The following is a 19,786-nucleotide window of genomic DNA, read 5'->3' on the forward strand; positions in this document are numbered from 1 at the left end:
AGCCCTGCAGTAGCCATTACCTGTTAGCAGTGGCACGGTAAAGCACTAGATGGAAATGCTGGTGGATGAGGAAGAGTCCAGGAGGGCAGTACAAGGGAAACATAAACAAAGATATCTGCAGAGATAGGTCGCTCAGGAGAGGTTCCGAAAGTACTCTGGATACAACTCACAGTGTTAGAAAAAGAATGAAAGACCCACAGATAAAAGAATCTTGCAAGTACACATATATATAACCACCAAAGAATTCAAAGAGAGCTATACATTAAAAAAAAAAATCAAAAGCCACAAACCATAATAAGGAAATCCAGTCTGGTAGGCTGATTTAAAAGGATGGTAGCAAGGTATTGCATTTTCTCAAATTTACCCAACAGATGGTAAGTTTGAGACATTGTGACTTATTAGAATTAAGGATTTCTTTTTTTCTTTGAGATAGAGTCTCGCTCTGTCACCAGGCTAGAGTGCAGTGGCGCGATCTTGGCTCACTGCAACCTACGACTCCCTGGTTCAAGCGATTCTCCTGCCTCAGCCTCCTGAGTAGCTGGGATTACAGGCACGTGTCACCATGTCCAGCTAATTTTTGTATTTTTAGTAGAGACGGGGTTTCACCATGTTAGCCAGGATGGTCTCAATCTCCTGACCTCGTGATCCGCCCACCTCGGCCTCCCGAAGTGCTGGGATTACAGGTGTGAGCCACTGCGCCCGGCCAGAATTAAGGTTATTATTAGCATCCAGATGCAAATTAATCTTTCTCAAGAAGGAATTTTTAAATGCCCCACTCTAATATGAAGATTCTACAATCCTTTCACATTTATCTGTATAAAAATCTAGTACTCTAGTTGGCCAGGTGCAGTGGCTCACACCTGTAATCGCAGCACTTTGGGAGGCTGAGGTCAGGAGTTCGAGACCAGACTGGCCAACATGGTGAAACCCCCTATCTCTACTAAAAATACAAATATTAACTGGTGTGGTGGCGGGTGCCTGTAATCCCAGCTACTTGGGAGGCTGAGGCAGGAGGATCGCTTGAACCCGGGAGGCAGAGGCTACAGTGAGCCAAGATCACGCCACTGCACTCCAGCCTAGGTGACAGAGCGAGACTCTGTCTCAAGAAAAAAAAAATCTAGTACTCTAGAGTATAATCTATACTCTGTAGACAGAAGAACTTCCGAAGGTCGCCTTGTTACAGTGACTATTGAAAGGCTGTGAAACGGTGCCTGGGATGTAAGCAACACATAGTACATGCTTGTGACTACTTACCTGAATAGAGAAAAAACCACTGTCATCCATATTTCCAGAAGGCTGCTGTTAATTTTGACAGGTAGTTGAAGCAAGGGTGGGGGTGGGGAAAGAAGGATACAAACTGTCATTAGCGTGCATATTTAAAACAACATCTTGTGCATTCCCATTTCCAAAGTTAACAGCACAGTTATAATTCACCAGTCAGATCCCTATAGGAAGAATGGCCCATCCTTTTCTAAATGGTATCCACATTTTTAAAAGAAATGTAAGCCGGGTGTGGTGGCTCACACCTATAATCCCAGCACCTTGGGAGGCCGAGACAGGTGGATCATAAGGTCAGGAGTTTGAGACCAACCTGACCAACATGGTGAAACCCCATCTCTAACAAAGATACAAAAAATTAGCCGGGCATAGTGGCGGGTGCCTGTAATCCCAGCTACTTGGGAGGCTGAGGCAGGAGAATCGCTTGAACCCGGGAGGCAGAGGTTGCAGTGAGCCGAGATCGCGCCATTGCACTCCAGCATGGGCGACAGGGCGAGACTCCGTCTCAAAAAAAAAAAAAAAAAAGAAATGTGACTTAGTGAGTTTAAAATCAGTACCTGTAAAAACGTGCGATAATCTTCACTAGTAACTCCTCCTTCTGCCATTCTCATCCTCTCCTCCTCATCCAGCTGATGTGCAATTGAGGATAATTCCACAGGGCTAAAATATTCTCCTTGCAATAAGTTATTCAGGCAATGCTGAGCACAAAGTGAGCCTTCTTGCTAATATTTCCAAAAGAAAAAATTAAAATGTAACTTGTTAAACAGAATTGTATAATATCTTCCCCTAAATAATTTTTTTTTTTTTTGAGACGGAGTCTCACTCTTTCACCCAGGCCGGAGTGCAGTGGCGCTATCTTGGCTCACTGCAAGCTCCGCTGCCCGGGTTCATGCCATTCTCCTGCCTCAGCCTCCCGAGTAGCTGGTACTACAGGCACCCGCCACCACACCCAGCTAAATTTTTGTATTTTTAGTAGAGACGGGGTTTCATCCTGTGTTAGCCAGGATGGTCTTGATCTCCTGACCTCATGATCCGCCCGCCTCGGCCTCCCAAAGTGCTGGGATTACAGGCGTGAGCCACTGCGCCCGGCTCCCCTAAATAATTTAATCATTAACTTTTTTTTTTTTTTTGAGACAGAGTCTTGCTCTGTTGTTGTCCAGGCTGGAGTGCAGTGGAGCAATCTCAGCTCACCACAACCTCCGCCTCCCGGGTTCAAGTGATTCTCCTGCCTCAGCCTCTCAAGTAGCTGGGACTACAGGCATGCACCACCATGCCTGGCTAATTTTTGTATTTTTAGTATATACAGGGTTTCACTATGTTAGCCAGGCTGGTCTCAAACTCCTGATCTTGTGATCCGCCTGCCTCGGCCTCCAAAAGTGCTGGGATTACAGGTGTGAGCCGCCACACCTGGCCAACTTTTTTTTTTTTTTTGAGATGGAGTCTCGCTCTGTCACCCAGGCTGGAGTGCAGTGGCATGATCTCGGCTCACTGCAAGCTCTGCCTCCTGAGTTCACGCCATTCTCCTGCCTCAGCCTACCAAGTAGCTGGGACTACAGGCGCCCACCGCCATGCCCGGCTAATTTTTTGTATTTTTAGTAGCGATATGGTTTCACAATGTTAGCCAGGATGGTCTCGATCTCCTGACCTCATGATCTGCCCACCTCGGCCTCCCTAAGTGCTGGGATTACAGGCATGAGCCACCCTGCCCGGCCCCTACTATGTTTTAACATAGTTGAACTGAACTTTCAGCTTTAGACAAGGATAATTAACATAGGTACATGCATTTTCATTTGTTAACATTTATTTTACAAATCTACCATTAATGAAACTATAATTACATGATCAAAAATTTAAGAATTATTTTAAACAAACATTATCATCTATCAAATGCATCAAATCTCATATTTTACTAAAAACTACTGTATAAAACATTTAGTCTCCCTCATTTTCAGTACCTAAAATAAGTTCATTCTTGGAGATTCTACAGTAAATTACTAATGGTGAAAGGAAATTTTAGTCCCCAGAACAGTTATTTATTTATTTAAAAAAAGAGATCTCACTATGTTGCCCAGGCTGGACTTGAACTCCAGGGCTCAAGGGATCTTCCTGCCTCAGCCTCCCGAGCAGCTAGGAACTACAGAAACATGCCACTGTGCCCAGCTCCCTAGAACATTTATTCTTTTAACATGATGATGTCAGTCAAGCATGGTGGCTCACACCTGTAATCCCAGCAGTTTGGGAGGCCGAGGTGGGTGGACTGCTTGAGGCTGGGAGTTCGAGACCAGCCTGACCAATACGGTGAAACCTCGTCTCTACTAAAAATACAAAAATTAGCCAGCATGGTGGTGTGTACCTGTAGTCCTAGCTAATCAGGACACTGAGGCATGAGAATCGCTTGAACCCAGGAAGTAGAGCCTGCAGTGAGCCAAGACCATGCCACTGCCACTCCAGCCTGGGTGACAGAGCAAGACTCTGTCTCCAAAAATAAAAATAAAAAAATCTCCACACAATCTAAATGCTTGTTGATAGAATTTCAAATCTTAAGAATTAATACAGGTGAGAAAAATTCTGTTCCATGTTAAAACTTGCAGTTACAGAGATGAAGTTCTCTTCATGGAACTCTACAGATAATGTATACACAGTGTAAAGCAATGAGCAGAACTGTCCCAAACAACCCTGGAGCTCACTCCTGGACAAGCCAGCAAGAGGGACTGCACCCAAGCTCAGGTCCCATGGGATGACAGGATTCCTCCTCATGGGAGGTAGGTACAACTTCTCATGGGTTCAGGGCCTTCAGGTGCTGGGCAGTTTCTCACACAACTGGCAACCTGAATCCAAGTCCAGGGTGCCTGGTATTAAGTAGCCTGCGTGTGACCCTCCTCCCCGCAACAGTGTAGCTTTCCCATGCTACCTGATAAGAAGGGAGAATCACAGATGGATGGATCCCTCCCTGTGAACACAGACACCAGGTTTGCCCCTCCCTGAATTGACGGCAGATGAGAGAACATTTCCTTCTCCTGCTAACCTTGGCCCTCCAAGTTCTCTCTTTCCCCAATAAGGTCTATTCCTTAACCCAACCTATCTGACATCACACAATTTGTCCTGAGCTATGTCACACAGCAGACTCTAAAGAGAACCACCTTGCAAGACGGATATTTTTCCTGATGAATCAATTTTCTAGGAGCAAAATTCGGCTGGTGAAAAAAATATGGGTTATATGTGTATAATGGAATAGGAAGACAGCATTGAGACAGCCTCAGTCTGAGATAAGTTTATCTTCAACTTTTCATAAGGAATAAGTAGCTTGGAGCTAGAGAGAACACTATCCCCCGAGTCTTCTCATGAGAATAGACTTTTTGTTTCCTCTTCTTTCTCCTCCTTCTATATTTCTACTACCAGAGTGCAACTCTTACTGAATAATATGCAAATTGAAGGGATATACAGATGTTCTACTTATATCCTTTTGAAAAATAGCCAAGGCTGGCTGCGGTGGCTCATGCCTGTAATCCCAGCATTTTGGGAGGCCAAGGCAGGAGGATTACTTGAGCCCAGAAGTTTGAGACCAGCCTGGACAACATGGTGAAACCCCATTTCTACAAAAAATAAAAAATTAACTGAGCATGGTGGTGCGTGCTTGTAGTCCAGCTTCTTGGGAGGCTGAGAAAGGAGGATAACTTGAGCCCCAAAAAGGTCGAGGCTACAGTAAGCTGAGATTGCACCACTGCACTCCAGCGTGGGTGACAGGGCAAGACCAAGAAAGACAGAAAGACAAGAAAGAAAGACAGAAAGAAAGACAGAAAGAAAGACAGAAAGAAAGAAAGAAAGAAAGAAAAGAAAAGAAAAGAAAAGAAGGAAGGAAAGAAAGAAGAAAGGAAGGAAGGAAGGAAGAAAAAGAAAGAAACAAAAGAAAATAGGCAAGACAAACAAGCACTTCACAAGACAGTCAAATGGCTATAAAGAACACAAAAGAGGTACTCAACTTTATTAGTCATCAGGGAAATGTAAATTAAAACCACAATGTGTTAGTACACAAACTCTAAAATGGCTAAAATGTTGGAGATTAGAGATACAGAAACTGTTGTATACTACTGATGAGAGGATAAATTGGTATAACCAATAATAACTAATAATTACATAATGCATCTACTAAAGCTTAATATATACATCTCCTATGATCTAGCAATTCCATTACTAGGTACATAATGTAAACAACAGCAATGCAAACATACATTCATCAAAAGACATGTATAAGAATGTTCACAAAAGCAGTATTTTTGTGCTACAAATAGCATTACTATTTGTAGTAATACAAAATAGCATTACTATTTGTAGTAATACAAAATAGCATTACTATTTGTAGTAATACAAAATAGCATTACAGATAGCATTACTATTTGTAATGGACCCCAAACTGGAAACGACCCAAATGGATAGCTGGGATCACAGTAGAATGGAAATTGTGTTTACTCACAAAAGAATACTAGATAACAACGAGGATGAATTAACTACAACTACCTGGAACAGTATGGATAAATTTCTCAAACAATGGTAAACTAAAGAGGACAGAATCGAAAGGGTATATACACTGTATGCTTCCAGTCACAAAAGCTCAAAACCAGGCAAAACTCATTTATGATGTCAGAATTCAGCATAGTGGTTATTTTTGGTGGGAATGCAGTGGAGGGACAGTACCTAGAAAAGGGAATAATGGGAGGTTATAGGATGCAGGTAAATCTTTTGTTACTTGCTGTTTACACATGTTCACTGTGTGAAAATCCGCTGAGCTGTACTCTTAATGATTTGTGTGCTCCTCTCTGTATTGTATCTAATTTTTAAAAAATTCAAACAGTAAGAAAAAAGCCTTTGCTAACACAAATTTCCTGTCCTGCTGTCAGTTTGGAGTTTACAAACTATGGTCACCCTACTTAATACCATATATAGCAACAGTGACATCCAAATATTTGATTAAAATTCTCTCTATAACAAATAGCTTTAAATTATGAAAAATAAGTACTTGAAATCAAACTTCATCAAAGAAAAACTGTATTGCTACAGGAAATATCACGTTCTGTACTTCTAATATGATTTAATGGAAGGAAAGGACAAACTGTTCAGTACAAATTTAAAAATCACTTAAGGCTAGGCACAGTGGTTCATACTGTAATCTCAACTGTTTGAGGGGCTGAGGTGGGAGGATCACTTGAGCCCAGGAGTTCAAGGCTACACGGAGCTAAGATTGTGCCACTGTATTCTGGCCCAGGTGACAGAGCAACATCATGTCTCTCAAAAAGACACAAAATCAATAAAAATAAAAACAAAAATAAACATAAGTCATAGGACGGATCAAATTCCACATGGACCAAAAGAATTGTACAATGACAATGAGCCCACCTAAGATTATGCATTTTCCTGCCTTGCACCTATCTCAAACTATCCCCAGCCACCTCTCTCATCAAGCTTTAATCAAAGCAGAAGTTCACTTTGCCATAATCAAAGTTCAGCGGTATTGAAATCTCATGATTTGGCTGGGCATGGTGGCTCATGGCTGTAATTCCAGCACTTTGGGAGGCCAAGGCAGGTTGATCACTTGAGATCAGGAGTTCGAGACCAGCCTGGCCAACATGGTGAAACCCCGCCTCTACTAAAAATATAAAAATTAGCCAGGTGTGGTGGCAGGCGCCTGTAGTCCCAGGTACTCGGGAGGCTAAGGCAGGAGAATCACCTGAACCCAGGAGGCGGAGGTTGCAGTGAGCTGAGATTGCACCACTGCACTCCAGCCTGGGTGACAGAGTGAGACTCTGCCTCAAAAAATAAAAAATAGGCTGGGCGTGGTAGCTCACGCCTGTAATCCCCGCACTTTGGGAGGCTGAGGCAGGTGGATCACGAGGTCAAGAGATCGAGACCATCCTGGCCAACATGGTGAAACCTCGTCTCTACTAAAAATAAGAAAATTAGCTGGGCATGGTGGCACACGCCTATAGTCCCAGCTACTCGGGAGGCTGAGGCAGGAGAATCTCTTGAACTCAGGAGACGGAGGTTGCAGTGAGCTGAGTTCGCGCCACTGCACTCCAGCCTGGTGACAAAGTGAGACTCCGAAGAAAGTTCGTACCACTGTACTCCAGCCTGGTGACAGAGTGAGACTCCGAAGAAAGAAAAGAAAGAAAGAAAAGAAGGAAGGAAGGAAAGAAGGAAGGAAGGAAGGAAGGAAGGAAGGAAGGAAGGAAGGAAAAGGAAGAAAGGAGGGAGGAAGGGAATAAATAAATTAAAAACAAAAAAAAATAAAAGAAATCCTATGATTTTAGGCCCGGACTTCATTGTGTTGGGCTCAGAGAATTAGCAAACTGCAGTTCTACAAAGATAATGTATAAAATCACAAAAGAGAACTGCTACCAAATCATTTACCCCCAACCTCCCCAGGTTTTCAAGACCAACCTGAAACTAGTTCAAATTACCAGAGACACTACTAACTACAACACAAATCAGGTATAAACCTAAGGTGCTCTCGGGAATGGGCTATCTGGGGACAAGCTGTCAATCTAGCAGCATTTCTCACCTCCTCTTAGTGCTCTCCAAGCCCTTACTATGAGGTTCAGCAAACACAAGCATCTGAGTAATGGCAATGGCCAGTACTTCTACAGCACTATCTGCCAGGGAGCCTTCTCTACACTCTAACTCTCAGGTTATGTCTATGTTATTATCCCCACACTACAGAGGAGGAAACTAGAGGACAGGGATACTAAGTAACTTGCTCAGGATCACACAGGTAGTAAAAGGCAGAGCTGAGACTCAAACCCAGGTAGAGGTTTCAAAACCTGTGCTATTAGCACTTCAAGTCATTTATACAGAATTTGGCTTCTCCTAAAGCTCAAATGTCCTAAAGATGGCTAAAATCCAGCAATCACAAAAGGGCATAATGAATGCCAGAGTCAATGCTCAGCATCTTTTCAATCTTTTCAATAATTTTATGTACAACCCCAGCAAGTTTAGATATTATTACCAGTTTGCATTAAAAGCACCAATACAAATGGCACAGTGACTGCACCAAGAAACATCAGCAAGAGGATTAAAAAAAAAAAAAAAAAAAAGAAAGCAGGCACCAGAACTAAAACAAACAACAACAAAAATCCAGTAGTGGTCATAAAGTTAGTACAAAGGTTTAAGTTAGGGGTTGGCAAACTCTAGCCCATGGGCCAAATTCAACCTGCCCCAGTAGCTAAGAATGCACTTTACATTTTTACATGGTTGGGAAAAACATGCCCAAATAAGAATGTGTGACAGAGACTACAGCTGGCCTGCAAAGCCTTAAAATATTTACAGAAAAGTTGTTTACTTTAGATAAACAGCACCATATATATCTCAGAAACTCAAAGCCGTCTCTTTATCCATTCAAATATATACATTTTTTTCTTTTGAGACAGGATCTTGCTCTGTCCCCTAGGCTGGAGTGCAGTGGTGCGATCGTGGCTCACTACAGCTTCGACCTCCCAGACTCATGCAATCCTCCCACCTCAGCCTCCCAAGTCTACAGGCATGTGCTAACACGCCCAGCTAATTTTGTTCATTCTTTGTAGAGACAGGTCTCACCACGCCCGGCACCATTCAAATATTTATTGAGTACTTACTCTGTGCCAGGCCCTCTCTCAGGCACTGCAGATATATCAGTGAGAAACTGTTTTTACATTCTAACTTAATAAAGGGTACTCAAAGTGACTACTCAGAAAGAGGAAACCAAGGTTCCAAGAGGAAATGGTTGCGAGGCCCTTTGTAGGCAGATATTCCTACCTACACAGCTTCTTTAGGGCCAAAGTTGGTTCTCTGGCTCTCCAAACCCAGGACCTAGCAAGGGTTAAAGGTATATTGCAGAGGGGAAGGCAGTGAACTGAAAAATGGCACAGTAAGCCCAAACATTCCCAGAATGGACTGTATAGGAGATTAACAATTGGGCCATATGGTTATAGGTGCATACTCTTGAGGACGCCCAAAAAACTAAATTGTTGAATCTTCACATGCTATGTAGATACAAGCTGATGATAATGGTAAAGGTATTCCTGAAGTACCTGTAGGCCTATACACATGCTGATAATTAAGAGGGACTCTTTTTTCCTTTTCTTTTTTTTGAGACAGAGTCTTGCTCTGTTGCCCAGGCTGAAGTGCAGTGGCACGGTCTCGGCTCACTGCAACCTCTGCCTCTCGGGTTCAAGCAATTCTCCTGCCTCAGCCTCCAGAGTACCTGGGATTACAGGCGCCTGCCACCACACCTGGCTAATTTTTTGTATTTTTAGTAGAGACGGGGTTTCACCATGTTGGCCAGGCTGGTCTCAAACTACTGACCTCATGATCCGCCCGTCTGGGCCTCCCAAAGCACTGGCGTGAGCCACTGCACCCAGACTAAGAGGGATTTCTTTCGGGTAAGTAGATTTTCACTAGGCTAGCACCCAGCTTTTTTTCATCCCATGGGTCAGTAGAAATGTGTCCCAACTAGGTAACAATATTGTTAAAAATCTTGTCTAATTCTCAGGAAGTAGTGTGGAACATGTTTAAGGCCTTCCATGTTGAAATGTGGTCCCACACCAAAGCCTTTGAAAATTAATAACAAAAATACGGCCGGGTGCGGTGGCTCACGCCTGTAATCCCAGCACTTTGGGAGGCCCAGGCGGGCGGACCACCTGAGGTCAGGAGTTGGAGACCAGCCTGGCCAACATGGTGAAACCCTGTCTCTACTAAAAATACAAAAATTAGCTGGGCGTGGTGGCGGGCGCCTGTAATCTCAGCTACTGGGGAGACTGAGGCAGGAGAATCGCTTGAACGGGGAGGCGGAGGTTGCAGTGAGCCATGATGGCGCCATTGCACTCCAGCCTGGGTGACAAGAGCCAAACTCCATCTCAAAAAAAAAAAAAAAAAAAAAAAAAAAAAGTACGTGTGTATTTTTCACGCACTCTACTCAGCCAAGCAACAAAATCTCTATTGTCTATGATTTACGAGTCATGTCAATCAAGTCAAAAAATTAGTGACAACTATACGACTGAGTCCTTCCTCCCCCACTGAACATCAGCCTATTTCAAAAGTTTCCGAGATGTTTTCTACAATGAAAAGCATTATACTTAACAATTTGTTCCAGGCACAGTGGCTCACGCCTGTAATCACAGCACTTCGAGAGGCTGAGGTGGGAGAATCACCTGAGTCCAGGAGTTCGAGACCAGCCTGGGCAACACAGCGAGACCCCGTCTCTCCCAAAAACATTACCTGGCCCTGGCGATATGCACCTGTAGTCCCAGCTACTCTGGAGGCGGAGGCGGGAGGATCGCTTGTGCCTAGGAGATCAAGGCTGCAGTGAGCCATGATCTCTCCATTGCACACCTGCCTGGGTGACAGAATGAGACCCCATCTTTAAAATAAAAATTAAAAAAAATTTATGCTACAGATTTACATTGGGTAAATGTATTCTTTTGTCTTTGCTTTATTTGTTGTGTGTGTGTGAATTTTAAACGTCTGGGATAAATGATCATTTATAAGTATTTAATAAAACAAAAACCCTTTGCTCCTCCTATTAAATAATAGCCTTACCAGCAACTCTTTCCAAACACGAAACCATTATGAAACATGATACCATGTGCCAAAGCTGTCCTGGGGAAGGCTTCACTCACACACAAATGGCTGGATAATAGTATGAGAGAAACGAGGAGTTTCTTCACATATCACAAACAGTATCTTCAAGTGCATGGTCACGGAAGAGTTAAAGGGACAGTAGGCTAGGCAGACCACAACAAAATCATCCCAGTCCACTCCTAATACCTAAAAACAAAGCTGGCCGCCTGCTCCGGAAAGATGGGAGTACCAAAAGAAACCAAACCCAAACATCCCGTAATAAAAACTCTTGTGACGACTTCCCTGTTTAGGGGCACGCCGGGTTTCCTACTTCACTTCCTAAATGTCAGGCCCTACAGTGGGCGAGCCAAGGTCTCCTCCCTCGAGAGGCTCGCGGACCTAGTGCAGGGGAAAGACACGAACAAGACCCCAAAGATCTACGTGTAGGGAAGACTCCAATATAGAATTGAGCAGTCCGGAGGAGAAAGTTAATTCTGCCAGGATTAGGGTAGGAGGGATTGAGGGAGGTGTCCCAGAGATGACTCTAGCTAGACCCTAGGGAGAGGGAAGGATTGGGGAGGGGTGAAGGAATCCTCCGAAAAGCGATGGAAAGTGACGGAGAAAGGCAGAAGCAAACCCACTGGGCGCCACCCCACTCCCGTGTCCCAAGACGCCCCCGGCCCCGCCCATACTCCCTCCCGGCTCCCAGGGCGGGGGCCGCGGGGGAAGTAGGGGCGTAGGTGATGCTCCCCTCCTCTAGCCGAGGAGGCGGGAGGCTGCGGCGTCGCCCCTCGCCGGGCGAGATCGGCATGGGGGCGACTCGGGCCCCACCCAGCCCTCCGAGAGGCGGTGATGCCGCGCTCCACGCCCGCCACCGCGCGGCAGACAGCTCCCCACCGAACGCGGACACTCACTTTCTCGTGGAAGATGGACTCCATGTTTATTTGTCTGGAGCCAACGGCCCCCACGCCGAACCACCCCCTCCAGCTCCGCCCCCTGCCCCTCTCCTCCGCCCACCCCGCCCCTCCCCGGCCCGCCCCAGTACCCCGCCCACGTGCAGCACGCAGGCCAGTCACCCGCGAGGATGCGAGTGACGTGAAGCTAAGAGCGAGTGAACGCCGGGGACACGTGACCTTGGTAGCGCGTCCTCCTAGCTTCTGTTAGCGGGCCTTCTGGGGGATGCTACATCGCCACCTGCTGTCTGGAGGATCTTCTCCGCTTCCCACCCATTTCTATGGATTCTTAGGTTTCCGGGGGGAGGTCTGGACCGCTCACCTGGGTTCCATGTTCTTTTTGTTTTCCACTTTGACTTTCTACTGTGTTCATATAACTATTTACTTTCTTTCTCCTCCTCCTGCACTGAAAGTTTAGTAAGAAAAAAGCCATCATTACATTCTCCCAAAACCTAGCACTTGTATAAAAATGATAGCTAGGCCGGGCGAGGTGCTTCACGCCTGTAATCCCAGCACTTTGGGAGGCCGAGGTGGGCGGATCACCTGAGGTCGGGAGTTTGAGATCAGCCTAACCAACATGGAGAAACCCCGTCTCCACTAAAAATACAAAATTACCCGGGCGTGGTGGTGCATACCTGTAATCCCAGGTACTCGGGAGGCTGAGGCAGGAGAATCGCTTGAACCCGGGAGGCCGAGGTTGTGGTGAGCCGAGATCGTGCCATTGCACGCCAGCCTGGGCAACAAAAGCGAAACCCCTCCCCCACCACCCCAAAAAAGAAAAAAAATGATAGTTAATATTTATATAAGGCTTTCTATGAGCTAGGAACTTTTCTAAATGCTTTGGATATATTATCAAATTTAATACAGCAAACTTTGATGTAGGTGTTGCTGTTATTCATACACATGAGGAAACCAAGGCACGGAGAGGTTAAGAACAGCACAATGTCCAAGGTCAGATAGTAAGTTGTCTTGCCAGGATTCAAATCCAGGTGGCTTGTTACCAGTGTAGGTGTTCGGACCCTTTAGAGGGAACTTAGAAGTCCCATAAATTGTGCGGGAGACGGGGAGGTAGCAGCGGTTTGATGAAACTTAAATGGAAGGATAGGTGCAGATCTTGCACCTTGAAACCAGATTAAGGTGTACTTTTTTTTTTTTTTTTGAGACGGCCCTCTCTCTGTCCCCCAGGCTGGAGTGCAGTGGCACAATCTCCCCGCTCACTGCAACTTCTGCTTCCTGGGTTCAAGTGATTCTCTTGCCTCAGCCTCCCAAACAGCTGGGATTACAGGCGTGCACCACGAAGTCCAACTATTTTTGTATTCTTAGTAGAGAAGAGGTTGTACGATGTTGGCCAGGCTGGTCTCGAACCCCCAACCTCAGGTGATCCACCTGCCTTGGCCTCCCAAAGTCCTGGAATTACAGGCCTGAGCCACCGCACCTGGCCAAAGTGTACCTTTTAAAGGATGTGGGGAGCTATATAAATATTTTAAAAGAAGACATGTCATGTTTGCCTTTTAGAAAGATCACTGGCTGCAGAAAAAAGCAGTTGCTATTGAAGGAATCTTTGGAGAGACGATGGTGGTTTAAGAGAGTGTCTTAAAGATGGAAATAGGCCATTTTGAGAGATTCTTTGGGCGTAAAGAGACTCAACAGAATGTGGTGATGATACCGAGTGGAGGAATACTAGCCTTTTTCGTCTTGAGTCGAATTACATAAAACGACATGGACAAACGTGGAGTGGTTTTAAGGAGCGGAGAGTTTAATAAGCAAGAAGGAAGGGAGAAGAAAGAAAGAAGCAGCTCCCCTGTACACAGACAGAGGGATGGGTCCTCCAAAGCTGAGAGAGGAGACCCAGAGTGCGTGGGAGATACCAGCCAGTTATAGGAGGAGGCTGCAGGAGGCGGTGTCTGATTTGCATAGGGCTCAGGGGACTGGTTTGACCACGCATGTCATTCATGTAGCCCGCTAATAAAACTGGCCATTCCACCCTAGCCTTTTAATATGCAAATGCAGGGCGCCATGATGTTCTACTCATGTGGGGATATGTGGGGGTGGCCATGTTGCCAGGCACATGTGAGAACAAGGGCAAGAGGACGATGGTGGGAATCACCGTGTTGGTGGACCCAGTTTCTAACTGCCTGCATTTGCATATTAAAGGTTGCCAGCTCGGGTCTAAAAGTCAGGGCTTTTATGCTAGACAGGAAACGTTTCAGGAGCTGCTTCAAAAGAGACAAAAACTTTCCAAGGACCCTTTTCCTCTCTATCTGCCTAAAATAATTTCTTAATAACTCCTACCACAATGAGGGATTGGGGAAGGTAGGAGACAGAAATGTGAAGGTGACTTCTGGGTTTGTGACCTAGGCAGCCACTGTGGCAGGAGTGGTATTGAGAGCAGAAACATGGGAGGAGCAGCAAGGTTTTGGGAAGAGAATAAGATAGAGTTTACATTTTGGAGATACTGAATTTGAAATGTCTATGGACATTTGAGTAATTATGTTGAGTAATGGTTGGATACCGAGTCTGAAGTTCAGGAGGCTGCTTTGAACTCAGTGAGGAATTGTCATTAAAAAACAGGTAGCTAAGGCCATTGTGGTGGTGCATGCCTGTAATCCCAGCACTTTGGGAGGCTGAGGCAGGCAGATCTCTTGAGGCCAGGAGTTCGAGACCAGCCTGGCCAACATGGTGAAACTTCATCTCTACAAAAAATACAAAAATTAGCCGGGCGTGGTGGCTCATGCCTGTAATCCCAGCTACTCAGGAGGCTGAGGCAGGAGAATCACTTGAACCGGGAGGTAGAGGTTGCAGTGAGCCAAGATCGTGCTATTGCACTCCAGCCTGGACAACAGAGTGAAACTGTGTCTCAAAAAAAAAAAAAAAAAAAAAAAAAAGTAACTGAAACCATAGGAGTGAATAAAATCATTTTAGGGAAAAGGAAGTGATTGAGAAGAGGGCTAGAGCTGAGCCGTGAGGATAGGAGAAGCAATAAACAAGGAGGAGGGAGGAGAAGCAAGAGAGTGTGACATTGTGGAAGGCCTGGGCAGGGGATGCTTCAAGGGGTAGTCGGTGTAAGTTGCTGCCAAGAAGTCAAGCAATATAAGGACGTATAAGAGCCCACTAAATTTTGTTGCTATGGAGACCATTGGTGACTTTGGGGACTGCAGGTTCAGAGAAGCAGAGGGGGCAGTGAGAGGTAAGAGAATGGAGACTGCCAGAGAGGACCAGGTGCTGAAGGAGAGGATTCCGTACCATTTATCGAGCATCTCTGTGTGCACGGTTCACAGCCTTGTATGGGGGAAAGTCCATGTTCTTAAGGATTTGTGTGGCCTACCCAGGGAAATAAATCATAGTCTCATGAAGTGAAAAAAATTGCAAACCACCTTTTCTGTTTTTGTTTTTTTTTTTAAATTGTAGTTGATGTCTTTCAAATGAATTAATGAAGTCGAAGGTCTTAGTCTTTTTGGGGCGCTTTAACAAGATATCTTAGAGTAATTTATAAACAGAAATTTATTACAGATCTGTAATAAATTTACAGGCTAGGATGTCGAAGATCAAGGCTCTAACAGATTTAGTGTCTGGTGAGGGCCCATTCCTCATAGGTGGTGCATTTTTTTGTCCTCACATGGTGGAAGGGGAAAAGGGGCAAACAAGCTTCCTCTCTGCATAAGGGCAGTAATCCCAGTCACAAGGATTGGCCTTATGATCTAATCATCTCCCAAAGGCCCCATCTGTTAAACCAACACACTGGGGACTACATTTCAACAAATGAATTTTGGAAAGATACAAACATTCAGATCATAGCACCAAGTATCTGGGAATCATTTTTTATTCTCTTCCCACAACTTCTCCACGTCACCCGTTATTCCAATCAGTCCTCAAATGCTATAAATCCACTCCTAACTCTCTCTTGCCCTTGTCTTCATTGCTACTACTTAGTTCAAGCCCTCTTGGTATCTTGTGTAGTCTAGTCCAAGGATCTTTGAATTGGTCTTCTGATTCCAGTCTCAATATGTCTAATTCATGGTGCTGTCAGTGATCTTCCAAAAATGCAAATCTCACAAGATTTTCTTTTGTTTAACAAGAATAACTGCATATCAGGCCCTGGGACTATAACCATGAAAAACACAAACAGTCCCACCTTCAGGGGACTTACATTGGCAGGGATTCTTAAATGGTTACACAACTCTTACTTCAAAATCCTTCAGTGATGGCCGGGTGCAATGGCTCATGCCTGTAATCCCAGTACTTTGGGAGGCCGAGGCGGGTGGATCACCTGAGGTCAGGAGTTCAAGACCAGCCTATCCAACATGGTGAAACCCCATCTCTACTAAAAATACAAAAATTAGCCGGGTGTTGTGGTGGGCACCTGTAATCCCAGCTACTTGGGAGGCTGAGGCAGAATTGCTTGAACCTGGGCGGCAGAGGTTGCAGTGAGATGAGATCGCAACAGTGCACTCCAGCCTGGGCAACAGAGTGAGACTCTGCCTCAAAAAAAAAAAAAAAAAATCCTTCAGTGACTTCCTATTGCCATCCTATTGCTGGCCTGAAAAGCTCTGTGATCTGGACCAACCACCTGTCCTGTTCTGTTCTCCCCAAATTCTCTCTGCCCCAGTCACTCCAGACTCTAGTCATACTAGCTTCTTCCTTTTACTTCTGGAAAGTTCACTAAGGAAAAGTATTTTGTGCCACCGCTACACCTTGAGCATGCCTACATTAAAGCACCATTACATCATACTGGAAGTATTACTTTATATACTACTGAACTGTCAGCTTTTGAGGGGCAGAGGAATCTTACTCTTTTTTTTTTTTTTTTTGAGACAGAGTCTCACTCTGTCGCCCAGGCTGGAGTGCAGTGGCGTGATCTCAGCTCACTGCAACCTCCGCATCCAGGGTTCATGCCATTCTCCTGCCTCAGCCTCCCAAGTAGCTGGGACTACAGGCGCCCTCCACCATGCCCGGCTAATTTTTTTGTACTTTTAGTAGAGACAGGGTTTCACCATGTTAGCCAGGATGGTCTCGATCTCCTGACCTCGTGATCGGCCTGCCTCGGTCTCCCAAAGTGCAGGAATCTTAATCTTTGGGTCAAGGGTTGCTATAGAGCAATGAATTAATGCATGAAGTCTTTTTGATTGACTGTCACAAAAAATTACCAATAATTCAGTAGGAGAGAGAGAAGTTACTGAGCTAATCAGGAAAGAGTTCATGGAGACAGAATAGACCACGTAGATGCACTTCCAGTACACTTTCTATGTCATCTTAGGCTACTCACCTTTTCTGTAATCTTCTTCATTGAAATCTTGTGTTGGCTGGGCATGGCAGCTCAAATCCTAGCACTTTGGGAGGCCAAGGCAGGCAGATCACCTGAGGTCAGGAGTTCGAGACCAGACTAGCCAACATGGCAAAACCCCGTCTCTACTAAAAATACAAAATTAGCTGGGTGTGGTGGCATGTGCCTGTAATCCCAGCTACTCGGGAGGTTGAGGCAGGAGAATCACTTCAACCTGGGAGGCAGAGGTTGCAGTGAGCTGAGATAGTGCCACTGCACTTCAGTCTAGGTGACAGAGCAAAATTCCGTCTCAAAAAAAAAAACAAAAACAAAAACAAAAAGGTCGAGCGCAGTGGCTCACGCTTGTAATCCCAGCACTTTGGGAGGCCAAAGCAGGCCGATCACGAGGTCAGGAGATCGAGACCATACTGGCTAACACGGTGAAACCCCATCTCTACTAAAAATACAAAAAAATTAGCCGGGCGTGGTGGCAGGCGCCTGTAGTCCCACCTACTTGGGAGGCTGAGGCAGGAGAATGGCGTGAACCCCCGGGAGGCGGAGGTTGCAGTGAGCTGAGATCGTGCCACTGCACTCCAGCCTGGGCGACAGAGCGAGACTCCCGTCTCAAAAAAAAAAAAAAAAAAAAAAGAGTAAGATTCCTCTGCCCCCTCAAAAGCTGATAGTTCAGTAGTATATAAAGTAATACTTCCAGTATGATGTAATGGTGCTTTAATGTAGGCATGCTCAAGGTGAAACCCCATCTCCACTAAAAATACAAAATTTAGCCGGGCGTGGTGGCGGGCGCCTGTAGTCCCAGCTACTCAGGAGGCTCAGGCAGGAGAAGGGCATGAACCCGGGAGGCGAAGTTTGCAGTGAGCCGAGATCGTGCCACTGCACTCCAGCCTGGGCGACAGAGTGAACTCTGTCTCAAAAAAAAAAAAAAAAGAAAAAAAAAAAAGAAATCTTGTGTTAACAAGAGAGATTGCATAGAGCTATCTCCATCTTCTTGAACACTGTACCTATTAAATCCAAACTCGCATGAATTTTGTTACCCAAAATGAAATAGTTTAACAGAATTTCAAATGTTTGGCATTTTAAAAATTATGATGCGTATTAAGTGTTCGGACTTGCAACACAAATCAGTGGTAACTAAATGGTATCCTTTCAGTGTAATCTTCTCCTAAATTCAATCCTACCTAAAACAATTAATAAAATTTGGCTTCCAAGAAGAGGTAGTAGAACTTGGCAATTTATTTACTTATTTATTTGTTTGTTTATTTAAGATGGGTCTCACTCTATCGCCCAGGCTGGAGTGCAGTGGTGCAGTCTTGGCTCACTGCAACCTCTGCTTCCCGGGTTCAAGTGATTCTCCTGCCTCAGCCTCCTAAGTAGCTGGGATTACAGACATGCACCACCATGCCTGGCTAATTTTTGTTCTTTAGTAGAGATGGGGTTTTACCATATTGGCAAGGCTGGTCTCAAACTCCTGACCTCAAACAATCCACCTGCCTCGGCCTCCCAAAGTGCTGGGATTACAGATGTGAGTCACCGTGCCCGGCTATGTTTTTAAAAATTGATAACTGAATCTTGATGATATTGTGTTATAAAAAATGAATCAAGAGATAATCCAATTTACTATTACAGATCTTGGCATTAGCAATTTATGTTTCATAAAAAATGCTACACGTATTTCCAGGAAAGGGAGGTAGAAAAAAATACACACAACAGCATTGTGTTGAAACTCTCCATATATCCCTTAAGAACAAAAGACTTAGGTGTAATATTGCTTGCAATAAAGTATATATGCTTGAAACAAACCAAAGAAAACAAAAGAAATACAACCTAATGTTTCTGATTAGTGCTATTTTTGTCCTTTCTAAAAATATTCTGCTCTTCCTGATTACAGATTTTTCAAGTATTATTCATCAGTCTCCTCTTTCATATATTGAAGGCAAAGGAATATTTTTAAAAGAGTTTACTTCTCTATTTTTATTTTATATTTTATTTTTTGACACAGGGGCTCACTCTGTCTTCCAGACTGGAGTGCAGTGGCACAATCACGGCTCATTGCAGCCTCATCCTCCACAGGCTCAGGTGACCTCCCACCTCAGACTCCTGAGTAACTGGGACTACCCACCACACCCCACCACACCCAGCTAATTTTTGTATTTTTAGTGGAGACGGGGTCTCACCATGTTTTCCAGGCTGGTCTCGAACTCCTGGGTTCAAGCCATCTGCCCACCTTGGCCTCCCAAAGTGCTAGGATTGCAGGCATTGCCACTGCGCCTGGCCCAGCCTCCTTGTAATTCTTTTCAACACCTTCCAGACCTTGATCTCTCAACCACTGAACTGCTTTGTTACTGCAGATTGCTGTTTATAACATTTTCTATTTATATAAACAGAATCCTATAGCATGTGTTCTTTTTTATCTGGCTTCTTTCATTCAGCACTGTTAGTTTGAAATTCATCCATATTATGTATCAATAGATCATTCCTTTTCATTGCTGGGTAGTAGTAGTCTATGATATGGATTCAACACACTTTATCCATTCCTATGTTGATAGACATTTGGGTTATCTCATTTTTGGCTGTTACTAATCAAGCTGCTATGAACATTCATGTAAAAGTCTTTGTGTGGATATATGCTTTCATTTCTCTTGGGTAAATAAATCAGACTGGGATGGCTGGGTCAAGTGGTAGGTGTGTTTTA

General features: G+C 44.7%; 1 protein-coding gene across 15 annotated transcripts in view; it reads right to left on the reverse strand.

Moving 5' to 3' along the window:
• The window catches only part of ATXN3 (ataxin 3), a 65,087-nt gene extending 53,200 nt beyond the window's left edge, over window positions 1–11,887 (reverse strand). For 6 of the 15 annotated variants that reach the window (XR_001709297.4, XR_010151009.1, XR_010151010.1 and 3 more), the window contains exons 1-3: window positions 11,778–11,868; window positions 1,836–2,000; window positions 1,255–1,299 (exon numbers count right to left, since the gene is read on the reverse strand). Coding sequence is in view for 10 of the 15 variants with exons in the window: in XM_016926616.4 (XP_016782105.2) it covers window positions 1,255–1,299; window positions 1,836–2,000; window positions 11,778–11,801 (234 nt within the window). In the remaining 5 variants the exon portion in view is untranslated. Of the gene's footprint in view, window positions 1–1,254; window positions 1,300–1,835; window positions 2,001–10,842; window positions 11,742–11,777 lie in introns of those variants that run through there. The other 9 variants (XM_016926617.4, XM_016926619.4, XM_063793092.1 and 6 more) reach the window with 9 other exon arrangements.
• Between the last annotated feature and the right edge of the window lie 7,899 nt (window positions 11,888–19,786).

The sequence above is a fragment of the Pan troglodytes genome, chromosome 15 (assembly GCF_028858775.2).
Source record: "Pan troglodytes isolate AG18354 chromosome 15, NHGRI_mPanTro3-v2.0_pri, whole genome shotgun sequence".
In the NCBI taxonomy this organism is placed as follows: domain Eukaryota; kingdom Metazoa; phylum Chordata; class Mammalia; order Primates; family Hominidae; genus Pan; species Pan troglodytes.